General features: G+C 42.6%; 1 protein-coding gene across 1 annotated transcript; it reads left to right on the top strand.

The window, feature by feature from the left end:
* The first annotated feature begins 449 nt into the window (after positions 1-449).
* Positions 450-22,475, top strand: DAB2 (DAB adaptor protein 2). The gene is made up of 15 exons (XM_088534395.1): positions 450-654; positions 11,401-11,569; positions 12,669-12,808; positions 13,561-13,659; positions 13,968-14,099; positions 15,546-15,629; positions 15,866-15,889; positions 16,162-16,209; positions 16,375-16,437; positions 17,243-17,878; positions 18,740-18,893; positions 19,457-19,987; positions 20,454-20,545; positions 21,291-21,358; positions 22,142-22,475. Exons 2-14 carry the CDS (start codon positions 11,476-11,478, stop codon positions 21,351-21,353), a joined length of 2,160 nt encoding a protein of 719 aa, XP_088390521.1. The 5' UTR covers positions 450-654; positions 11,401-11,475; the 3' UTR covers positions 21,354-21,358; positions 22,142-22,475.
* The last annotated feature ends 788 nt before the right edge of the window (positions 22,476-23,263 follow it).

The following is a 23,263-nucleotide window of genomic DNA, read 5'->3' as shown; positions in this document are numbered from 1 at the left end:
CAAGGACAAAAATGTGATTTTTTTTATCAGTCTCTTCCATACAGGTTGGAAAACAACTCTGTAGATCAGAACTGGGAAACAAAACACGACAGAGGTCGGAGTAAAGATGAGGGGGAAGCGCAGAGGTCTGGATATCACCCACAACCTGAGTGGCGCTGACCCGACCTTGCGGCTCAGCCACACGCAGATTTGGTGGGAAAAGGGGGGCCTTTTGGTGCCGGTGCCTTTGCCAAACGTGGGCGCTGGGTCTGGGCTTGGGTTTTCGGGCTCCACCACGGCAGCATCGCACGGACGGGGGTCTGGCCCCCCGGGGAGGGCTCGGGCGCCTCGCGGTGCCTGCGCGCCCGCGCCCATCCCCGCCGCCCCCGGGCGGCTCCGGCCGCGGCAGGGCCGGCGCCGCGGCTCGCAAGGGGTTAAGGCCGAGAGCACCGACACGTTGAGGGGGAGTAGCCAAGAGCGAGCAGCAAAAACATCATAGCGCATTCCTGGGTAGTGCTCAGCTGCCAGCATCTGATTAAAACCATATCTCTCGCTGTGAGTGGCTGGCTAACCCGCAGGCGAGAGCGCAACCGAATATTTAACCGGGCCCCCGCCGCCGGCCGCACCACTGGCTGCAGCCCTGAGACCATGCGTGCAGCGGCGCCCATCTAGCCCGTGAGTAGCTCTGCGAGCTGCGCCCGCAGAGGCCCGGGGGAGAAGGCTGCGGGGGGAGACGTTTTGCCCGGGGTCGGCACCGCGGGGCTGGCGGCCCCCGGGGCTGCTCCTGCGGGGCTCGCGGCCCCCGGGGCTGCTCCTTCGGCCCCCGGGGCCGCGGCGCTGGCGGCCGCTCGGAGCCGCCCGGGTCGCCCCGGTGCCGGCGGCGGCGCCGCGGGGAGCGCGGGGCGCCGGGCGGGCAGCGCGTCCCGGCTGCGGCGCCCGCATCGCGCCCCGGCAGAGCCGGAGCTCGCGGCAGAATAAACACGTGTGTGTTTGTGCGGAGGGCTGCCAGGCAGGAAAATTATGTATGTGCACACTGAATTCTACATAATCCTCTTGAGAGGAGGCAAGGCTTGGGATGTGGTGAAGCTGCTTTTATTTTTGATGGAGCATCCTTGGTGAATCTCAGATTCTCTTGTTCACAGCAGATGAGTACAGTGAAGAGTGCTAGGGTTAATGGGAACAAGTCCTCTCAGCCATCAGAGACGCTCCCTGGCTTCTCAGCTGCTGAGCATTGAAGCTTCTAATGCTCTCATCATATGATGCTACTTAGGCTGGCTGCTCTTCCAAGGCAGTGCCTCTGCTCTGAGCACTAAAATGCAGGTGTTGCCAATACAGCTGGGCTCCCTCAGAGCAGTGCTTCTCTGGGGGTTGAAATAGGAGCTCTGTCCTCCTGTGTTCAGGTGTGTTTTACTACAGAAGTCCATACATTTGCTGGTAAAGTAGGATTACCTTGAGTATGCTTGTTGGGAGGTGGGGTGGGGGGGGAGTTGGAAGAGGTAGGATTAGTTTGAGTACTTAGTGGGAAGGGGCAAAAATGCTTTTTGTCTTCTTAGGATGAAGTTGGTTTGCCTTAAAAGACTGTATTTTAACTCAGAATTCTTCTGTACTTCCCTCATGGGAAGAAAAACAAGGCTGTCTAAAAGGACTCAGGTGTGAGGGCATGCAAGCCTAAAGTCACATGCAGGCCAAAGAACAAGCCCAGGGACTGAAACTGCTGGGTAAACTGTAGATGGGCATAAGTGAGATACATAACTTCATAAATACAGATTCAAGTAAAACAAGGTATCTTTTATTTATGAAATCATGTATCCTAGCTAGCTGTACAGTCCTGTAACTTGAAAAAAATGCCTTGATGTCTGAAATCTTCAGCTTCTATCGGGTGATCACAGGACCAGGAGGAGGACGACAAGTCCTCCTGGAGGAGGACGACAAGATAGTAGGTAGCTGACAAGAGGGCCAGAGCAGAGTCAAAACCTGGCTGTGAAGGGAATTGTTGGGAGGACAATCTCTACCTAGAGAATCACTGCAGTCTTCTCGTTCAACTCAAATGGCTTTTGATGCATGGTCAGGTCTTTAATGTCTCTCAGGACATGCAGAGAACTTGGCTGAGTCTAAAGCAGCAATTTCTACTAACAGAAGCTCACTAGTGTTTGCCTTTAGGTGTGGAGAGCCAAGTGATGAGGACAATATCAGCATCAGGTGGCACCTCAAATTAGAGGCTTAACTAGCAAGCCTTATGACTTGGAGAGTAGGAAGGCTCAGGGGCAAGTGCAGCCAATGCTCAGGTGCTCTGAGACTTGAACAGATTCTCCCCATCAGTGCTAACAGTGTCTTTTTTTGTGCAGTCTTACTCCGGACAGTGAGACTGGGAGAATGGCAAGTGCTATTCTGCTAGTCTTGTGACTCCTGACAGGAGTCTCATCTATTGTACTCTTGTATCAAACAAGGTATTGGCTGAGCAGCAGTGGTTGTGCATAGCACTATCAGTTGGAAAGATGGGCCAGATGACAAAAATCTGGCATCAGTTTCCTTCTGGGAAGGTAGATTGTTATCCATTCTAGCCTGTGCCTTCTGCTGAGCTTCTAAGCATCTCTGTGCATCTGCAGTAGGCCTTGCTTTCTCGGTGGGAAGAGTGCTGCTTGTTAAAGCACTTGGATAACCTGATTATTGGAGCCAGTGGATGCTGTGATTGTGCTCCTTATGTAAGGCTTTGTGATTAGATATGTTAAGAAGTGATCTGAATATGATATTAAATGCAGAGAGTGGCAAAAAAGTTAGGGCTTTATGGGAAAGCAATTAAATGTACTTAGCCTCAGGGTGAGGAGAATCCTAGACTAATGTTTGAATTAAAACTGCAGCCCCAAATGTGTAGCAAATAGTGCAGAATATGCCCTGCATTGCACTCTGTTGCCAGACCTGCAAGCTTTTTTTTCCTCATATTGATGCTGTTCTTATCTGGTGAACTTCATACTACTGGGACAGTTGTGTGGCCTGCTAGACTAAGTTACCTCTTGGGAATGCTTGTGGATGGTATTCAGCATAGCTAGCAGTGTGTGAGCACTTTGAAAGCATAAACTTGTGTTTACAGTGGAGGGATAAAACGTTATTAGGAGGATCAAGACCCTCCCCTCCTTAGGGAGGGAAGAGTGCTAAGAGTCTTAAGTTTCTACTGTGCAATACAGCACAATATGGCAGTAGGCTGCTACTCTCCACCTGATGGATGGTGGCCTCTATGGAAATGCAACCTGGAGCTGCTGAAAGGATTGGGTAGAACATGATGTCTGAGCACCAGAAAGTGGCAAAACAAACTGGCTTTAGGAGACTGGTTTTGAGGTTGTACCTTGGTTCAAGGGTCTAAGGGTTATAAAGAAGCTGGATGGAGTACCGCTTGCTAGTGGCAGACCTAGTCAATAAACAAGATGTACCAGTTTGAACTGGATTAGCTTGTTCATACAAGTGGGCTAGCCGAGTGCTGAACAAAGCATCTTCTCCTGTCTAGCTCTTGTTGGCCCAGGTCAACAGGGGCACAGACCATTCTAGCCCCAGCTCTTGTGAGGGGATCAGCCTTGCTTGGGCTATGGCATGCTTGAGGATCGAGCTCCTTGGCTGCAGTGCTTTGTGGAGCCTTTTTAGGCTTCTAATAAAGCACTATAGCTGGTGTCTGTCACCTTAAATCACAAAGCTTTCCCAATACTGTGGGGCCAGTTAAGGACAGTTTGCTGGCCTTGGAGCTGTATTTCCTGCCTCTCTGCCAGTTCATGTTGCATCCTTAAGCAATGAGACAAAAAGTGAAATATTTGATGAGAATTATCTCTTGAAGAGAACAACTAGGTCAGAGAGACAGGATACCAGACCTTTACCCTGGTGTTCAGGAGGCTTTATGACAATGTCATCTGGCAGCTTGCTCCTCTAGGAGAGTATACTGAACTCTTAATGCTAACGTGTCACATGCCTGCAAGGCTCCTCCTGCAACAAGTCTGTAATCCCTATGCATTTAAGCTACAGGGCAGGGGGATTAAGTTTTCTCCCTGGAGAGGTACAGGATGAGTCCAGAGCATGAAGGATATAGCATTAAAGTTGCAAGCCACACATCTGATATCTTACTCCTAGTTCAAAAGTTCTGTGGTCCCACTACACAGGGCTATTTGTGCTTTGCAGGAGGGCACAAAAATTCCTATATAAGTAGGAAGTAGCATATAGGAGAAGGAAGTCCTAGCACTTTGAGTGACATCTATCTGCAAGCATCTAGCCTGGGTTTTTTTTAAAGGGCCAGGCTTTTTTTCCTCTCTCTCTTTTTTTTTTAAAAAGAGAGAAAAAGTGAGCTCCAGAGAAGGACGGAAGGCTGACATCTGGTCTCCTCCTTGCACAATTCTAATGGCAATCAGGCATCTCATAATCTGACATAAAGATCTTCATTCAGATAAAGTGATGGAAAGTTAGGGAAGCCTTTTCAGGATTATTTCAAAGTTTGAGTCTAGAAGCAATAATGTAAGCTTCCTGTAGTGCAAGTGAAAGGCATGTGCAAGTACAGCTATCTCCAGGTAAACCTATTTGCAGTAGTGACCTTACTACCGCTTTAGTGGCACAACTTCTGAACAAGCTGCTGTGTAGCTTAGAAAACTGCATGTTTAGATTAAATATATATATATATATACATACTGTAGGTACATCCTGCTTGTTTTGTCTCCTGTTTGGTTATCCATTGCCCATCTTGCTGCATACACAAGTGAGAGCTAAGGCCCTTGTAATGACTAATCCAGAGGGTAAATAGTAACGCTTCTAAGAAGCAGTATACTTCATACTACCAAACTGAGGGCTGAAAAATTGTTGTAGAACTTGCCTTTATAAAGTGCAGACAGACTTGTCAGTCTTCCAGTAATGTACCAGGAATATTGTTGTGTGAGCCAGTCCTCACCCTTGTGACCAATGACTGCTACAACAGTTCACGTAATCAAAGGTTAGCAGTAACTGGGAGACAGGTAGGGATTTCTCAAATATCACTGAAAGGAATGCTTAAGGACAGGTTTCTGTCTGTTCATAGAGTCACGGATAAACAGACTGCAGTAGCTGACCCTATAGTGATGATTTTTTTTCTTTTAGGCTGGGTGAACTGAATGCAAGAAAATTCTGTTTCTCAGGCAGATGTACTTGTGAACAGGTAGAAAGAACACTAATAATTCAGCAAAACTATGCTAAACATGTGCAATCTCTCCCAGAACAGCTTGCACACACCCAGACTGCAAGGAGGGATAACTTTGCCAGCACTGGACAGTTAACAGAATGCAGCTGAAATAACCTATGATAACAGCTTCAATATGTGTCAAGTTCCTGCCCTGAAGAAGGGGTGAAAGCATAGCTATTGGCAAATTATGCTAACCATAGCTTGCTAACTAGCAAGAAGATCAGAAACAGCTCTCCTGGACAGGAATATGTTAGGAGCACAGTTGGAAGGTAAACTTTGTGCTGTGTTGTGGTATGATGTGTGTGTGTTTTAAATTGGTCATTCTGCCTCTGAGTAAATGCTTGCTGCATTGACCAAAAACTGCTTTGCTTCCAGGTTGCTTGGTGTCTCCACTGAGTCTTGACAAATAGTATTGATGGAAAACTGGGTGAAAGCACTGCAGGCAGTGCTGCCTCAGACCTGCCACTCTACCTGTGCGTGGGCAGGTGATGCAGCTAGAATACACACTGGATCTAGGGCTTCAGGTCTGCAAACTGAAGTGAGTGGTATATAAGAGTGCTGCTCTCATGTTGAGAAGCATGATGTTTTTCTGAAAGATTAATATGAGGAAACTTCTGGAAGCTTTCTTCTAAGGACTAAAGAAGTAGCATGACCTTCTGTAATGTATGATGTAAGAATGAGCCAGGATTACCAAATAACTAGAGTCTTCTTTTACAAAGACCAAATGTTCTTATAGATCTATGTAAGTTAATAGCACTGCTGATGTGAAGCAATTTTTTTCATCTGTGGAATGGACTAATGGGTTGGGATACTAATGGAATGGACTAAACATTGGAGTTGAAAAAAGACTTCTTGAAAGATGCTACAGGGTTCCCAGGACAAGTTATCAGCTGAAATGGACAGAAGTCTTTCTTTAGTTAACCTTTAGTGTCCAAGGATGTCCCAACAAGGCAATCAAAGGGACTATGACAGGGTTAGTTCCCTTTAACTTGAGATAGTCTTCTGTGGGCCAGATGGCATTGCTTATGAAGAACACCTCACTTTTTTTTTTACAGAAGTGAGATGAGTATAGTACTTGCCAAGTTATACCATAGCAAGTTGTTAACCAAATATGTCTTTTAAACTGGTCATAATTTCCACAGCTGTTGTAGGTATAGCAAAACACTGGCAATAGCAATTAGAAAAGAAACCCAAAATAGAGCCCACTACTATTGTAGCTGGGTTGAGAAGTGACAAACTGTCTGATTAGTAATGATGTTCTTGGACATGGTACAATAGCAAAAGTACCAGTCTGATTGCATTGCTTGAGCTGAAGTGGTTGCTCAGGTCTGGCTGTTAACTTAGTGGTTTCAGGAGCTTTAAAACCTATTTTATTTTTTTTCTTAAAACCAAGCAGCATAGGAGACTGAATGCACTGCTATCATGAGAACATGATGTTCTGCTCAGCTATTGCAATATCATCTTGGTGTATCTGCTGCTTGTTAAGATGTCTGGGTAGAGGTTCACAGGCAGGATCCTGCACCAGCAATGCCAACATATGCAGCTGACATGACTAATTAGCATATTAAAGATTTTATCTGCCTTGCACTAGGAGCTGGAGGGCAGGGAGCATCATGACAAAAGTATTCCCTGAGATGTCCATTACCACACTCCTACCAAGCAGATGACTATTGCCTTTCCCTGTTTCTCATTACTGATAGTTAACGTAGCCTTGGTCACTCAGCACGCCCAATTTTGCAGTAAGTACAAGTGCAGCTGTAGCTTACTCCAGAAGGCAATTTTTGAGAAAGGAGCCCTTGATACAAGGCTGTCTTAAAACCTCTGTAAAGTATTGATCTGCTCTCATCTAAGTGAGATGGCAGAGCATTAAGGAGAGCTTTAAAGCAAGCTAGCAAGCTGCATGGAAGAAGTAGGAAGCTTAATGGATGTAGGGGAAAGGGAATATTTGAGCAGATCCCTGTATTCTAGTAACCTAGAAAAACTCTAGGTTAAGCCAGACAGTTGTCCTGTTGGTGTTGGGACCTGGCCAAACAAATGTGATTGTTAAAGATCAAGTACCAATGGTCTAAATTAGGTAGCAGAATAGGGTTTTTGATACCTACAGTAAAACCACTGATCTTGGCCTCCCTCCCTTTAAAGAACTGCTGAAGAACCTGAACAGGGTGGGCATTGCTAGTCTAGACCTTACCCTGTGAGAAGAGGACTGATAATTGCCCTTGTCAGACAAGCTAGGCTAATGTCCTTTCCTCTTTTATCAGACTAACTATAGACACTTGAGTTAGTCCTGGCGTCACGGGAGGTGCCAAGGAGATTTTGTTAATCTTCTGGCAAGTGATACTATTCTTGCATTCCAGACATGACATAAGTTTTGGAGGAATAATACCAAAGCTGTCTATGAACTCTCTTCAAGTACTTGTATTCAAGCAAGTACTCACTATGTGTCAGGGTGAACACTGCATATTAAGTATAGCCCAACCTGTAGGTTAGCCTAATATTTTCCACATATGTTAGCTCTTGGCTATGCTAGATTCTAGTGGGCTAGTCTGGTTGCTTTTTAGTAGAGGAAGACATCTAATGTTATTGTTTGCATCAGATAAGAAATTCTGCTTACTTGCTATCTAAACCATAATAACCTTGTGTCATGTTATAGGAAATCTATTCATGGACTCTTGTACACGGAAGATGTAAGAGCAAAGGATGTTCTGGTAATGAAACAAAACGCTTGAAATGATATTTTATTCAGCTTCCCAGCACAGCTGATCTTGTTCAAAAGGCAGATGTCTGAATAATGCATTCATATTTCTGATTCATTAATGCATGCTTAATGCTTCTTGGAGTTTCTCGGGGCACTACCATCATGGCAGGAACTAAGCAGAAAATGCAGTATATTCACATCTAACAAATCTCTGTGCATCACTATGACTGTAGATCAGTCATATAGGCACTCACATGCATGCACTATTATACTTCAACAAGTAGAATCCTGCTAGTCAGGACTGTCCATTATTAGAAAATATAGCTGGCTTGCAGCTTTGACTCTTGCTAGGCATTTTATGTATTGCTGTCATCCTGTGTTGTCTTATCTCCAGTGTACAAAACTGAAGTTTTGAAACATGCTCACTTGAGTGGAGAGCTTGTTTATCAACCTGAAGATAGTTCTTCTGCTGAGAACTTAATGGTTCTGTTTCTCAGGATGTATTTGACAGGTCCTGATACAAGCTTCTAGTTAGAAGAACATGACCAACCCTTCAAAGGAAGGGGAAAAGAAAAATGGGCTAGGGGAAGTGTGTTCAACACTTGGGCTGTTGCTGTGCTTCCGGTTACTACTACTTCCCAACAGGATATATTGGATTTGGCAGTAAAAGCTACTTTTGTCCTCTCCTGGCCTCTCAGATTCTAATTTGAGGTTAATATTTACATGCAATAACTCTTTAAGCTGAATCATGTACTTGCAGGATCAAGGGACAAAGGAAGAGCACTGGCTGTGAAAAGGACAAAGCATTAGACTGCTGAGCAGATATTTAGTTTATGATATTTTGGCTCTGACATCTCAGTGTTTCTAACCTCTTTTCACACAAGCTTTCATCAGTACACAGTGATCTTTGTCTGCTGTGATAGATGAGGAAAAAGCCTTTCTATTGGCAGAAGACTATTGCCTGGTTTATAAATCTCATGGCAGATTACAGCTACAATGAAGACTCAATTCCTTGTGCAACTATGTAGAAATAAAATCTAACTATTTGGGATAGGCAGCACCTTAGTACATTTGCCTCAGATGTGGGCAATTAAATACTGCTCCGCTCAACTGTGTGGAGTATGTTTCAGTTCTCGATATTTCTAGGATGCCTTGTCACTGACAATAGCCCTCCTTGTTGGAGTTTACAGAATTCTTAAACATCAAAGCAGAGTCTACTCACAGCGTTATGGTTGACTTTCCCAGGACAAATGTGAGAAACTTCAGTACTAATAGTTGAATGATCATTTGCCTGACTTGAATATATGAATTCATAGCTGAATGTCTGAAACGGTCACTTTTGAGGACTGAACAGTGCCCACTCCTTGCAGAAGTGAGCCTGCAGGAAAAGAGGGAGATGGCCATCAACAGCCTGTTAACTTTGCTGGAGTACAATAAAATGTAAATGAGTGAGTAGAACATGGGAGATGAGTCTGTATCAGTAGATATGCACCAAGATGGTAACATCAAGGGGAAACCTGTAGTCTAAGATGTCAGAAATAGCGCATTGAACCTAGCAATTAAAATCATCCATACATACAATTGTGGAGTGAGTAGTTAAGCTCAATCTGGTGATAACAATGGACTTATCTACATGGAGAAGATACAAAAGACATCACTTTGCAGTCTACTGACAGTTGCTGTGGGAAAGATCTTGCTTTTGGCTATGCCAGTATAACTGAAGGCAACTGGCTTTCAGTTAAAGCACTCGCATCTCTAACCTTGTCATACTGTGCTGGCTGACTTTCTGATAAGCTCAGAATTTGGGTGTAACAGCAGAGATCTGATCTCTTCTTACCTTATTCTTGCAGCCTGCATAAGGAAGTTTTAAGGGATTGACTGCTGCAAAAGGAGGCCTCTAACAAGAGGACAAGCTACTGACACAAATTTGTCTTGATTAAAAAGTGCTTGTGTAGCCTACACAATGTTTATGTGCATCCATAGGCATGCAAGTAAGCAAAAGGAAGTGTGGCACAGCTAAAGCATGAACAGACTTAACTGTGGCTTAGACCTCAGTAGTCCAAAGCAGATTAGATCACTACTCACTCAAGCTACACTTTTTGCGCATGGAAAACTTAGAGCAAAGCCTAAGGGGGTTATGGGCTAGTCTTCACCCTGTAGTTAATATATAAGAGCTAGTCAGTTAAAATATTAACATGTATAAAAGTACCTTTTCTGTATTCCTGCTTGCCTGTTAGGCTATTCCTAAAGGTATTGAGCTGTTAAGAGGTATGATAAATGACTCCTGTGGTCTGACAGGCCTCGCCAGGTGAGATGAGCTGCAACAGATCTAAAATAAGGGTTGGGAGAAAATATCCTCTAAACAAACTGTCTGGAAAATTCTCAGATTTTCTTCTCGAAGTATTGACAAAAAAATAGGTGAATCATTGCAAATGTCCAAGGCTCACTGTGGAGAAATTGAAATTTCTATGTATTCCTATTCACTGTCTTCCGCTTTGGCGTTTTGTGCTGTGTGGCTGCAAGCAAATAAATAAATGGCTTCCACAGACTCAAGGCAGGCATGAGTGAATAGAGTTTCAAGATGGCAGCCTAAAGTGGTAGAACTTCACATTTGTCAAGGTACTTGTGCATATTTGGCCCTTTCTAGGATATCTGTTATTGTATTTGACTTTGATGTAAAACTTGGATGTGCTCAGCTCTGACTGTTATAGGCACAGTGAGTGATTCCCCAACTGCATCATGGAGCAGGGTCATTAGCAGGTAGGTTTAGGGCACCTTGAGGTTGCTGCTGCTTTCTGGACAGAGCATCCTAGAGAGCTGGTTTTAGCTCCATTTGTGTCCTGTCCTTCTACAATAGTTTTTCTAAACAAGTAACCCTTTGAATTAGAGTGGGTAAATAACTACTGATTCAGTCACAATACTGCCTTTTCTTTCTCTAAGTTTCTAAATAAATGCAGTGAAGAGCAGTCAAAGACTGTTTTTCATCCTATCTTTTTATGGGATATATTTTGGGAGGGAGGGGTGTGAAAAACTTAAGATCATTTGGATACTGTTCAGAAAACAAACAAAAAACAAGTTTTCCCCCTAGAACAGAACTTTGGTTTGCAGCCTAAGGAATTCATTTGCTTTTACTTATTTAGTGTTATCACCTTAGACTTCCATTATTTACAGAAGCATGAATGAAACTTAATGGTTTCTTTTGAGTACTCTTATCTTCCTAAGTGTATTCAAACAGATCCTAGCAAATTTCTTGCATTCTCTTCTATCTTACTGAATCAGTGCTGGCAATGCTGAAGAAGAATTTAGCAATATACTTGAAGTGCTATAAATAGCTTCAAAGCTGTTTTTTAATTAAAAAAAAAAAAAAAGCTTGACAAATTCAAACACAGTGATGTAATTACAGCCTTTAGGTGCAACTTCTTGGTCTTCACACTTTCTGTATGACCTACTGCTAAAATTGTCATGCTTTACTAGACTTGATTATTCAGCAAAAAAACCTCTTAACTAACAGGTCTAACAACTTTTTTTTTTTTTCTCTCCCAAGATAAAATATTATGCCTGCCTACTGATTGCTCTTTGGACTTAAATCACATCAAGCATAGCTGACCACCATCTCATCATGTCTACTGAAGCTGAAACTACTACTATGAGCAGCCAGCCTGAGCAGCAGGCTCCACCAAAAACACAATCTTCAAAGAAAGAAAAAAAGAAAGGTAGGGAACTTGAGTACTTCTTTTATAAAGGTCTTAAATTTCTTGTACTTGCCTAAATCCAGAATATGACTCATTATATAGTGACAGTAACTCTGAGGTTTCATGCTGACTGAAGGAATGAATAAACAAACTAGTAAAATCTAACCAGAAGGTAGGCTTTAGCCTTTGAAAGCATTTTCCAGGTTTTAGTTCCTGACTCCTGTTCTCATAGTCAGGCTCAGGAGCTTTAGCAAGCCATTGAGAGTTGGAGGAAATTAAAGGCTTCCTACAAGGTAGCTCCTGTTCCAGCAGCATCCAGGTAGCTGCCAGTGTGAACCTGTGATCGGACACATGCTTGCTGCCCAAGAGGGAGTGAGGTGTGACATGCTGCACACATAGTTTTAAGCTCAGAGAAGCTGGAGAACTCTGCAAATCATATGACAGGCTTTGGACAGGTTAGGTCATGCAAACACCTTGGTACATAAAATCTAGGTACCCACTAAGTACACGGATATTCAGAGAGTAAAACAAAGGAGTTCAGGAAAGTAGAAGGAACAGAGAGAAAGCAAATACAGCAAAATCCTGAGTGATTATTGGGATGGAGGTGCTAGGACTTGTTTTAGAGGTAACAATACTGATGGAAAGTCTTAGCACAGTGCCTAGCTAAACTGATGCAGGTTAAGAAGAGCTGTGACTGTACTAGGCCACCCAGATGAACATTAGATGGAAAAACAAGAGACTGTCATCTGAAAGATTTACTCAACATTCAGGCTAGGCATAAGTACTACTTTTGATTAGTGTTGTTACCTAGTGGTCATAACTAACTGGCTGGTCCCTATAAATCTTTAAGTCTTCTATCCATCATGTGATGAATGCTTTCATGTGGTCCCCAAATATTAAGCATTGGGCTCCACTCTTTGAAGAGAGGCTGAACTCTGCAAGAGCGCTATGACTTTAAAGGAGTAAAAACTTACCTTGTAATGTATGCATTGCTGGAAGGTCTGTGAGCAGAGTAAGTTACAGTTAAGAGACAATTTTAAATATTAATAGCAGATGTATTTTTTGTAATAAACTCTCAAAGCCACAGCTTAGACTTTTTTAAACTTTTCTCTATCTCCAGGGTCAGAAAAGACAAATGAATCTCTCTTGGCTAGATTCAAAGGTGATGGTGTAAGATACAAAGCTAAACTAATTGGCATTGATGATGTCCCAGAAGCAAGAGGCGACAAAATGAGTCAGGATTCAATGATGAAGCTGAAGGTAAAGGCTTGAGCTGGTAATGTGAGGAATATGTTCTCTTCTGCCTCAGAAAGCAGATCAAACGCTCACTTTGAGACAATAGTAAATTATGACTTAATGGTATTAACAGCAGTACCCTAGATAGAAGCTGCCTCTAAATTTGTAACCTGCTGCTCAAAGGACAGTGGTTTTAAATGCAGTTCATCAAACCTCTTTAATGTCTTTGCAGTGCTCCCTAATGATGGGTCTCTTGTTATCACTCATATTGGGTGCTCAAGTGTGGACTTTATCCACACTTAGAGGAGCAGAAAACTCCGGACAACTTTTATATAAGAATGCAAAGCACAAGCTGATATACTATGGCAATGTAAACATTTGGTGACATAGATGAATTAAAAAATAAACAGGAAACTGCATCAAACAAGATAACTCTATTTTTGGAAAGCAGAATCCTCGCTTAGCTTCATTCAGGCCAGGAGGCTGTATTGATCAGATAAGGTTGCTGCTGCAGCAGCAGTCTTGTGAACTAAGATAGAAAGCTTTAAACTCTTAAATATTAACAACAAGGAAAGTTAAAATCGGGTTCTGAGTTGTTGCTTCTAACGTAGTCAGGCATGTTGCAAGCACAATGCTATTCTAACAACAGAGTTGCATAGAAGTAACTGGAATAACTCTAATAGAGACACAGTGTGGGCTCATGAGGAGCTAAAGAGGCAAATTAAGGCACAGAACAACTGAATTTTCATCAGTGATTCAATACTGGTTCTCTCCAGGGAATGGCAGTGGCAGCCCGTTCCCATGGTCAGCACAAACAGAAGATATGGCTAAACATCTCTCTCTCTGGTATCAAGATAATGGATGAGAAAACTGGGGTAAGAAATGACTCCATTGTTATAATGTGGCTCAAAAAGTGAGAAACTTGAGAGCTAGACTAACTTAAACTAGTGCCTAATGGCACTTTGGAGGGGGGTCCCTTCTGAGATGCTGGAAAGGGAATAGGTTGTAACATAGCTGTCTTCTGTCAGGAGACTCCAGCATCCTATTGTGGCTTATGAAAACCTGAAAAGTTAGTCTTAAACTGGAGGCATCTGAGAGTCTCTTTCACCTGGGCTATAGCGAAGGGCAGCTATAGTGTCCTCTGCAGTTCAAACAGGTGCTTAATTTTTTTTCCTGATTCTAGGTTATAGAGCATGAGCATCCTGTGAACAAAATCTCCTTTATTGCTCGGGATGTAACAGACAACCGGGCCTTTGGCTATATTTGTGGAGGAGAAGGCCAGCACCAGTTTTTTGCAATAAAAACAGCACAGCAGGTAGGAATTTAAGTCCCTCTTTCCTTGCTATAGCATGAAAACTTAACAACTGATTAATCTGTCTAGAGTTTTACTTGTAGCTGTATGAGATGTAGGGGAACACCAGCACAGATGGTTCCAGTTTCTGACTAATGGCTTCCACTATATATGGATAAGATCAGCAAAATTAATTGCAGTAAGCATGAAGTGTTTTTATTGTAGACTTCAAAGATGAAGGTGAACAAGATGAAAACCATTGCTATATATTGATGTTAATGTCTATTGCTCCTCTGTATAGAAAGGACTAAACTATTAGCAGGGCTTCCTGGGGCTAGATGTTAATGCTGATTAATCAAACTATAAATGTCTTTCTACTTGCTGTTTCTGACATCCAAACTTCTCTAGCTAGGGACTAAGAAGGACTTCAATAGCTCTAGACTGCTGCGGCTGTACTGCTTGTGGAAATCAACTCTTGAAATCTCTCTCCCTGGGATTGTGTATCTAGAATCAATGAGTAAGAAAATGATCAAAGGATCTTCTGGACAGGGCTCACATTACCTGTCAGCATCAAGTCAGAGGTGTCCATAGTGTCTGAACAGGACTTGTCCTGTTCAAGACACTGATACAGCTGCTTTATGCCTCAAGCAACAGCTCCAAATCAGTTGAGTAATATGGCTTAACCTACCACCATCTCAGCAACAGCACAAACCATTCCAGCCAATTGCAAATAGGTGACTTGGAACTGGGCCCCCTCTGGGCAGGGTCTGCCACTCCCTTGGTCACTCTAGTCATAGAATTATAGAATGCTTAAGGTTGGAAGGGACCTCTAGAGGTCATCTAGTCCAACCCCCCTGCACACGCAGGGTCACCTAGAGCACATGGCACAGGACTGCGTCCGAGCGGGTTTGGAAGATCTCCAGAGAAGGAGACTCCACAACCTCTCTGGGCAGCCTGTTCCAGTGCTCTGTCTACCCTCCCTGTTTCCTAAAGTTCCTGTGGAACTTTTGGTGTTTCAGTTTGTGGCCGTTGTAGGCTGTGGCAGTCCTACCTCATGCCTGCCTCACTGACAAGCCATTTGAGCCCTGTTTAAATGTAGGGTTAGTTATAAAAGCTTTCTCCGGGACCAGTGGTGGAATAGAGGGATGACCAACTTGATTTTTTTTTTTCTTGGGAGACTCTTATCAAATAGCTTTGCACTTACACTACCTGCTTTTAGCACTCCTTCCTCCACCAAAAAAAAAAAAAAGCTTAACAGAAGGTACAGTAACAGTTGATAACTATTCTGTGCCTGTTGTGCCCTGCTATCCATGGACACTGCATGTTCTCTTTTATGTTCTCTTGCTTTCCTTAGCAAGAGTCTAAAACCTAAAGAGTATCAATCTTACTGTTGTACTTCTGTGGCTCCCTGGACTTCCAAAGCAAGCTGCAGTATGGCACATTGTCTAAAATCTTTTCCTTCTACTCCAGGCTGAGCCTCTAGTTGTTGACCTTAAGGACCTCTTCCAGCTAATATATAATATGAAGAAAAAGGAGGAGGAAGACAAGAAAAAGGCAAGTAAAACTTATGTAAACTAATCTAGCTTATAAATGTAAAGCCTGTTGCAGCTCTGACTTGGCTTGTGGATTCTTGTAAGACTTGATAAAGTCTCAGTATCTAGGCCTGGGGTTGTTTTAGGTCAGTGGTTAGTAGTTTTAATACCAACAGCTTGAAGACTTCATACATCTGGTAAGGTTGCAAAGCAAAAGGCTCTACATACAGATGCTAAAATCTCTTTTTTTCTCTCCAGAGTGAAGAAGTCAGTAAGACTGAGGTAAGTTGAACTTTGGCTCAGCTTCACTTGAAAGTGTATGGTGCTGTGACACTGGTAGTCTTGACTTCCATAGGCACTAACAGTATAGAGGCAATGTTAGATGCCCATTGACAAGTTCCATTGGAAATAGGGATAAAAGGGATCTATAGAATAAATATGGGAGATCACTACTCAGTATTACACTTCTGTATTATCTGCTCATCTAAGTATGAAAGTTTAAAGCGAGTTTTGATACTCCTGTCATCACTGACAGTGTTGTCCATCTATTCTAGAATGGTAATGAGGCACTACCTGCTGATCAGGCTGACAAACTGAAACTGGTAGGTGAAATTGTAGAGCTTTATGCTGATACCATTGAGTTCTTAACTCACCATCTCCTGATTTTTGGGAAAATAGGTATTTATGCTTGTAGTAGATCTGCCTAATGCTTAATTCTTGCTCATGCAAGAGCAGATGCAAATTCTTTCAATATTTCTGGTTTCAAGGGAGTTGACCAGATGGACTTGTTTGGGGATATGTCCACGCCTCCTGATGTGACCAGTCCCACAGTAAGTAGAGCCTGGCTTAACTATCTAAAACTTCCGCAAAGCAAGAATGGTCCTACCACTAAAATCTGTTTGATTTTTGTCAGTCTTGTTGTCACCAAGTTAGTTCTGGTCTCACCAAGACACTTGCCTAGCTATGATCAATATACCAGTGTGTTAGAGTTATAATAGGACCTACTTACTAACTGGAGTAGTTGATACCACTTTTGACTTAGCCATCAGAGCTTACTTGGGACTAGTTGGCAAAGAGACAATTCTCTGTTAGTCAATGTTGCAATAGGTGTCACTCCAGCAAGTGACTCAGTTTTGATGTTCTTCTAGTCTCTACTTTGTGGAGAGACAGAATGCAACTTTTTCCACTTATGAATAGCTTTCTAATCTTAACTCTGAAGGATAGGCTGTGCTAGCTTATGAAATCATGTTGTCTTATTGTGACTGCAGCTTGCTAAAACAAAGGGCTAGACCTCAAATGGGTGTGCTTGATTGCAGCAAAAGCTTAAGTATAATTAGTGTTTAATGGCTTTATAGCCTCTAGACAGTTAAAAAAAAAAAAAAAAAAAAGTCTTGTACCAAACTAAATCTTAAAACTGGTGCTTTTAACACGGAGTTTCTGAAACTCAGCAGCCTTGATCTCATGAGTGTTTTCAGTGCATGTCTTATGGCTTGTAAAACCAAGCTTTAGTGTAACTTCATGCTGATCTTCATGCTGAAGTATTGGCTACCAAGGCTACCTTTTTATAAAAAAAGACTTATGTACTATGAAGCAAGTAATATGTAAAACTAACTATTTTTCTTTCTGAACAAATAGGAAACTAAAGAGATTCTGTTAGTGGATCTAAACTCTGAAATTGAGACCAAACAGACTTTTACAAAAGAGGATCTCTTCTTGAATGGCATCACGACCTCTCTTCCACAACCAAAGTCACAGCCACCTTTCTTGCCTGAGACTTCTTTTTCTGCCAATCTCAGCTTCTTTCCCACACCTAATCCAGACCCTTTCAGTGATGATCCTTTTGCACCACCAGACCAATCTGCACAGCCTTCATTTGATTCTCTAGAATCTGCTGATCAGAAGAAGGAAGGTCTGAGTACCTTGACACCGGTGGGTAATGGTGCTTCAAATGGTGATATTGACTACTTTGGTAAACAGTTTGACCAGATTTCTAATAGAACTGGCAAACGAGAAGCACTCACAAGCCAGTGGCCATTTGAGAGTAAACCACCTGCAGCAAGAACCCCAAATGGGGTACCAGAGAGAGAACAGAATGGCTTTCTTAAAGCCCCATCAAACCTCTTTGTGGAAGGGCCTTCCAAAGGAGTATCTCTGCAGAATGGAGTAAAGCTGGATTCAGAAAGCAATATCCAGCTCATGTCACATGAGTCTGTAACAATTAGCCCACCACCACAAAGTACCAAGCCAGGAAGAGGAAGGAGGTCGGTCAAGGTGAACAAAGTTCAAGTAATTACTGGTGAAATGCATGCTCTTAGAGAAGCTGGGTGAAGGAAACTTTCCTTTCTCCATACTATGTAACTGGCTAAGCAGCTTCACAGTGCAACTACTATTTCTTCCACCCACCATGCTTCCTTTAACCTCTCTGTAGTCATGGCATGTTCTAACTTTCAAGAATGCTTTATAGTAGCTATGATCACTAAATTATGTATACTTTTTTCCTTAATGCTGCCATACTTCTGTAAAGGTCTGGTAAGTATGCTGCAGTGTATACTTGATGTAATGCCAGAACTTCTTGCAATAGCTGTGTGCCTGTCCTCCTGTAGTTCCTCAGCAATGAGGAATGCTAGTTTGATAGCATCTGCCTCATGAAGGCAAATATCATTTGGCTGGTTAGATGGCAGAAGTGGATCCAGGTCAATCGTATTTCTCCTGTACTTAAACAGTGCAAAACCTGGTGGTTATCCTTGATACAGCTGTTATGCACCATATTTGAAGTAATTTCAAATATCCTAGCTTTGTTTCTCCAAGGACTATGGCAAAATGAGCAAGTATGCTTATATGGGAGTCATTAGCCTAGCAAGTGATTTGATTAATTGTAGCTACTGTCAAAGAGTAAGACTTAAAGTTGATGGTAGATGATACTCTTTTGATACATAGTATTAAATGAGTATTACATATGTTCAAACTGGATAGTGAGGTTTGAGACTTCTGTATGTGAGCCCTAGCAGAATAAACTGAAGCTGTTGCTCTACCGTAGCTGTTACAAAAGCTTGTTTAGTTTCAGACTAGAGTCTTGATCTTGCTAGCCGATACCTTGACAAGCTTTCTCACAACAGCTTTATTACTTTCCAGACTGCGTCAAGTGACTTGTTTAGTTCAGGTTTGTTTGCACCAACTACAGAGAACGTTGGTTTGACTTCAGTGACACAGCCAGGACCTATGCCAACTAATCCACTGGACCTCTTCAAAGCAAGTCCTACTACAGCACCTCCACTGGCTGGCATAGGTTAGTTCACAAAGGGAAACTCTTGCTCTATTCTAACACATCCATTGATACCAGTGTGGTGGTTCTAGCTCCCTTCATGTACAGTACTGAGTTGACATGCTTTTTCTGTCTATACTGGACTGTAAATTCTGCAATAGAACCCTGAATTCTGCTCTCTGAACTGGGTTTTCCTGGCTTAAACTTCAAGGACAGCTTGCTGGTTCAGTTGCACAAGATCAGGTGTGCCAGGCACAATTTATAAAGCCAGGGTAACATGACTAGGGTCTTATAGCTTTAGTCTTATAGACTTAACTGGCAATAATTGTACAGTAGATGCTTCCATGGCTAAATATGTTCTTATTGCTTTCTAACAACCTCAGGTCCACTAAGGACCAAAGGAACTGAGTAGAAGGTAGACATTTCCCTTCCCCGCCCCTAGCCAAATGGCTTCATTTTAAATATTAAGCAACAAATTTTTGTAAAGAGCATATGCAAAACATCTTGCTGGTACCCTCAGTGGAATGAATGCACTTCTGCTTAGAGTTTTCAAGTTGCTGAGTGTTGTGTAACCATCTCCCTCCCAGGTGGTTTACCAGTAACTTCATCACCATGGAATGCACAGACCTCTGCCTTCACTCAGGCTGCATCTGTCTTTGCTGGATCTATGATGCCTGCTCAGCCTACAGGATTTACTCAACGACTTGCTTTTGGTACTCAAGCAGTGTCAAGCTGGAACCAACCAGCATCTTTTGGTCCAGCATCTTCTCAGTCCCCTGGTCTGTGGGCACAGACAGCCCAAGTTCCATCTGCTCCATGGGCTCAGCCATCCAATGCTTCAAATCCATTCCAGAGTAGTGTATTCCCACCTTCAACACTACCTGCTCAGACACCATCTACACTGCCTTCCATGTCTACAACAACTACTACCCCACCTCAGCCACCACCTAGAACTGCACCTCAGAAGGAGCTAGCCAAGAAAGAGAGTGATGCCTTTATTGCTTTGGATCCACTTGGTGATAGAGAAATGAAGGATGTCAAGGAAATGTTCAAAGACTTCCAGCTGACAAAGCCACCTGCAGTACCAGCAAGGAGAGGGGAGCAGCAAAGCCTTTCAGGTGCTTCTGGAGCTTTTGGTAGTTATTTTAGTAGTAAAGTAGGCATTCCTCAAGGTAGGACACATCATGATGACTTGGAAGCTAGCAAGTTGTCTGACAATCTCTTCTACTAGTATAGTTGTATAGAGAGTGGGAAGGCTAGCCACCACCTTTATCAGATAGCAGACAGTAAATCATTTTAGCCTTGAAATGGTGGATTCAACTATTGTCTCCTCAGTTAACTTTTTTAAAAAAAACATAACCTGTAGCAGTGGCCAAACACTGACACCTAGTGACTAAACTATTTGATTACCCCATGCAAGTAAACTAGGTCCTGCCTAGAGTAAATGCACTGAAGTGAAGGCAGGACATAATTACTGCCCTATTAAAAGTAATGTGTATTAGACTAGCTGGGGTTGCTATAGAGACAGAGCTGAGTACATGTCTGGAAGGTTTAGTAATGCAGCAGTATGTCTCTTCTACCTAGAACCTCCAAAGCCTGCTCTTCGACAAAGTGCTTTGCCAGCTGATGACCTATTTGAAAGCCAGCCTAAAACAGACCTTTTCACCACCTCTGCTGTAAGTACTAAAAAGCATGTTTTCCCCTTATGGTAGGGGAGCCTGTATCTGAGGGCCAGCCCACTCTAGTTTTAGAAGCCAGAGAACAAAACAGTGTACATAGATATCTGAGGCTAATATCTAGCATAGCAGGGCATTACTTGCAAGACGGTTAACAAAGAATAAATTCCACTTGCCTTGGATTTGTAACCAGTGTCCTGAGCTGGGAGACACCACGGGGAGTCCCTCGCTCCTGTATTGTTGAGCTACTGCAAAATAACATGACTGCAAGAGGCATACCTGGGCTGTGTTTAGCTCTGCAAAGTAGACCGAATGCAGATACAGAGCTCTCATTCATCAACTGGGAGGCTCCTATGCTTGGTATCTTCCAGGGGAGGAAGTGGCTTAACCACATCACTGTTTAGGGGACAGCATTTGAAGTCCTGAATGGAAACTTTGGAGCAGTTCCAGAATATCTTAAGTCAGCATTCAGCAGTTGGCTAAAAGATCTCATTATGACGATACTGGCTTAACTCCAAATGGGTATTCATTAAGTGTGCAGGCCTTCCTAACAGATACCTTGCCTCAGACTAATAGATAACTACAACATGGCTTTAGACAGCCTTTTTCCTATCAGAGTGGTATGTTTGGTGCTTACATAATGAACACTCCAAAGTGTTTGGAACAGGAACTAGCTGATGCAATTCTCTAGAGCAAACCTGGTGAAAACTGAAAATGTGCTAACTGGCCATGGTCTTTCTCCTAGAAGGAATCTCAGAAACCACCTCCTGCTCCATTTGGTGATCCTTTTGGCAATCCATTTGCATAGATCAGGTAAGGCTTCCAGTAATATATAACCTACTTTGTCCTTTGAACTTTGTTCAGAAAACATCTGGCAAAGAGCTGTATAGAAGTGACACTAGCTTAACTAGAAGGCCCCTTTGAAGTACTGCAAGCACTTGCCCAGCTCCTAAAAGAACACTCTGATAGAATATGTCTATTAAAACTTGTAAAGGCTTTTTTCTAGGTAAACCTAATCAATGTCCCTTTCTTAGAAATAAGGATCTTGGTATTCTGTGAATTTAGATTTCAAGGCCAGAAGAGTTTTAGACTTACTTTCATTGAGGAAAAGTTAATGAGTAAACATGCTGCAAAACTCAAAAGTACTAACCTAAATACCTTCAGGTATTTCCTTAAGCATAGTGTTAGCACACAATGCACCACATAGCTATCTCCTAAATATTCAGGCTTTATATTCCACATGAGAGGAATTACACCATAAATGTGTAATTATGAGGGTATTAGTCATTAGAGACTAATGCAAGTCTGAAAGGTGTGTGTTTTGGTTTGTGGTTTTTGAGGGAGGGAGGGAAGGAGGTATGGTTTCTGTGTATGTGGTTATCTTTCAACATTGATCACAGAACTGCTGAACTAGCAATCCTATTCCATGTTTCTCTCTCTTATTTTTTTTTTTTTTTTCTCCCCCCCCCCCCCTCCCCTGAGCTAAGTGTTGGTCTTTATCACCTTGGTTTTTTTCTCTTAAAAGCTCTAAGCTTGTTTAGGATGGTTAAAAGTAATAGTTTTACTGCCTAATGTAAGTCCTTTTCACCATACTAGGCATGATCAGAAAAGGACAAACGGAATAACTGGATCTCTTCTCAACATGACTATTCTACTTGTTTCATTTTGCTGCCTGCTGCCCTTGCTGCCATTCCATGATGTCTGTAATCTAAAACATGTCCAGGTGGATTGAAAAATGAACCCTCAAAGAACACGCTGTGAAAATGATTCAAGGCAAAGCAATTGGGAAGTTGGACTCATGCTGCACACCCCAGTTCAATTTGGTAGATGGTAATTTTACTTTAGTCTTGGCAGTCTTCCACGGAAGAGCTTAGCAACACTAAGTCATTCTGTCTTAAATATGGTCACCTCAATTCCTGTTTCTGTAGCACTTACTGTCCTGTAATATAGGAACTGAATGTACCTGGGGAAGAAATGCTACGTTCACATGAGGGGATGGAATTAGTAGCTTAAAGTCCACATCTTCAACAGCTAGGTCAGTGCATGTTACTAAAGCAGCAGCTAGTTGTAAAGTTAGGTGGACACTACTCACTTCTAGTTGGTGACTGGACATATGACTTGGTCTCTGAGCCACAAGAGGTAAACTGTGTAGTAGGAAAAATCCAATACTTATCTATTCATTAAAAGGCAAAGTTAGCAATCTGCCATAAGCTTGTAACAAAGTGACTAAGCTGTGGGACTGTGGAACTGAGGAAACTTGCCCTTAACAGAGCTCTGAGGGTACTGCAAGTCTATGCCATAGTTGGGTAAGCTGAAGAGCATTTTGCAGAGCCTCCAGGTAGCCATGGACATTAAACACTGTCTTGGTGCTAATATGGCTTATTTTATTACTTTTTTTTTTCAGGGAGGGAAATCTACTCTTTTTTTTTTTTTTTCTTAAGGTGGCTTGGCAGACAAGTGGAACAAGCAGATAGGCTTCTTGCTTATATTTCAGTGAATGTCCCTGACATTGCTCAGTTTGAGTTGCCATGCTAAGTAGTGTGGCACATTCCCAATACATTAGAAAACAAGACAATCATGGCTTCACTCCATGCCTAGATTGCTTAGATGAATAGATAAATCACCTCTGTGCCTTCAATGTGAGGTAGTTCTCCATTCCTTTGAAAGCAGTGAGTGCCTTTGCTAGCAAAGTTCTTTACTAACAGACATTTAAATCAG

This window comes from Tinamus guttatus, unplaced genomic scaffold (genome assembly GCF_059628265.1).
Source record: "Tinamus guttatus ecotype Peru unplaced genomic scaffold, ASM5962826v1 Tinamus_guttatus_pri_ptg000549l, whole genome shotgun sequence".
Classification (NCBI taxonomy): domain Eukaryota; kingdom Metazoa; phylum Chordata; class Aves; order Tinamiformes; family Tinamidae; genus Tinamus; species Tinamus guttatus.
This window is presented reverse-complemented; position numbering and strand designations above follow the sequence as displayed.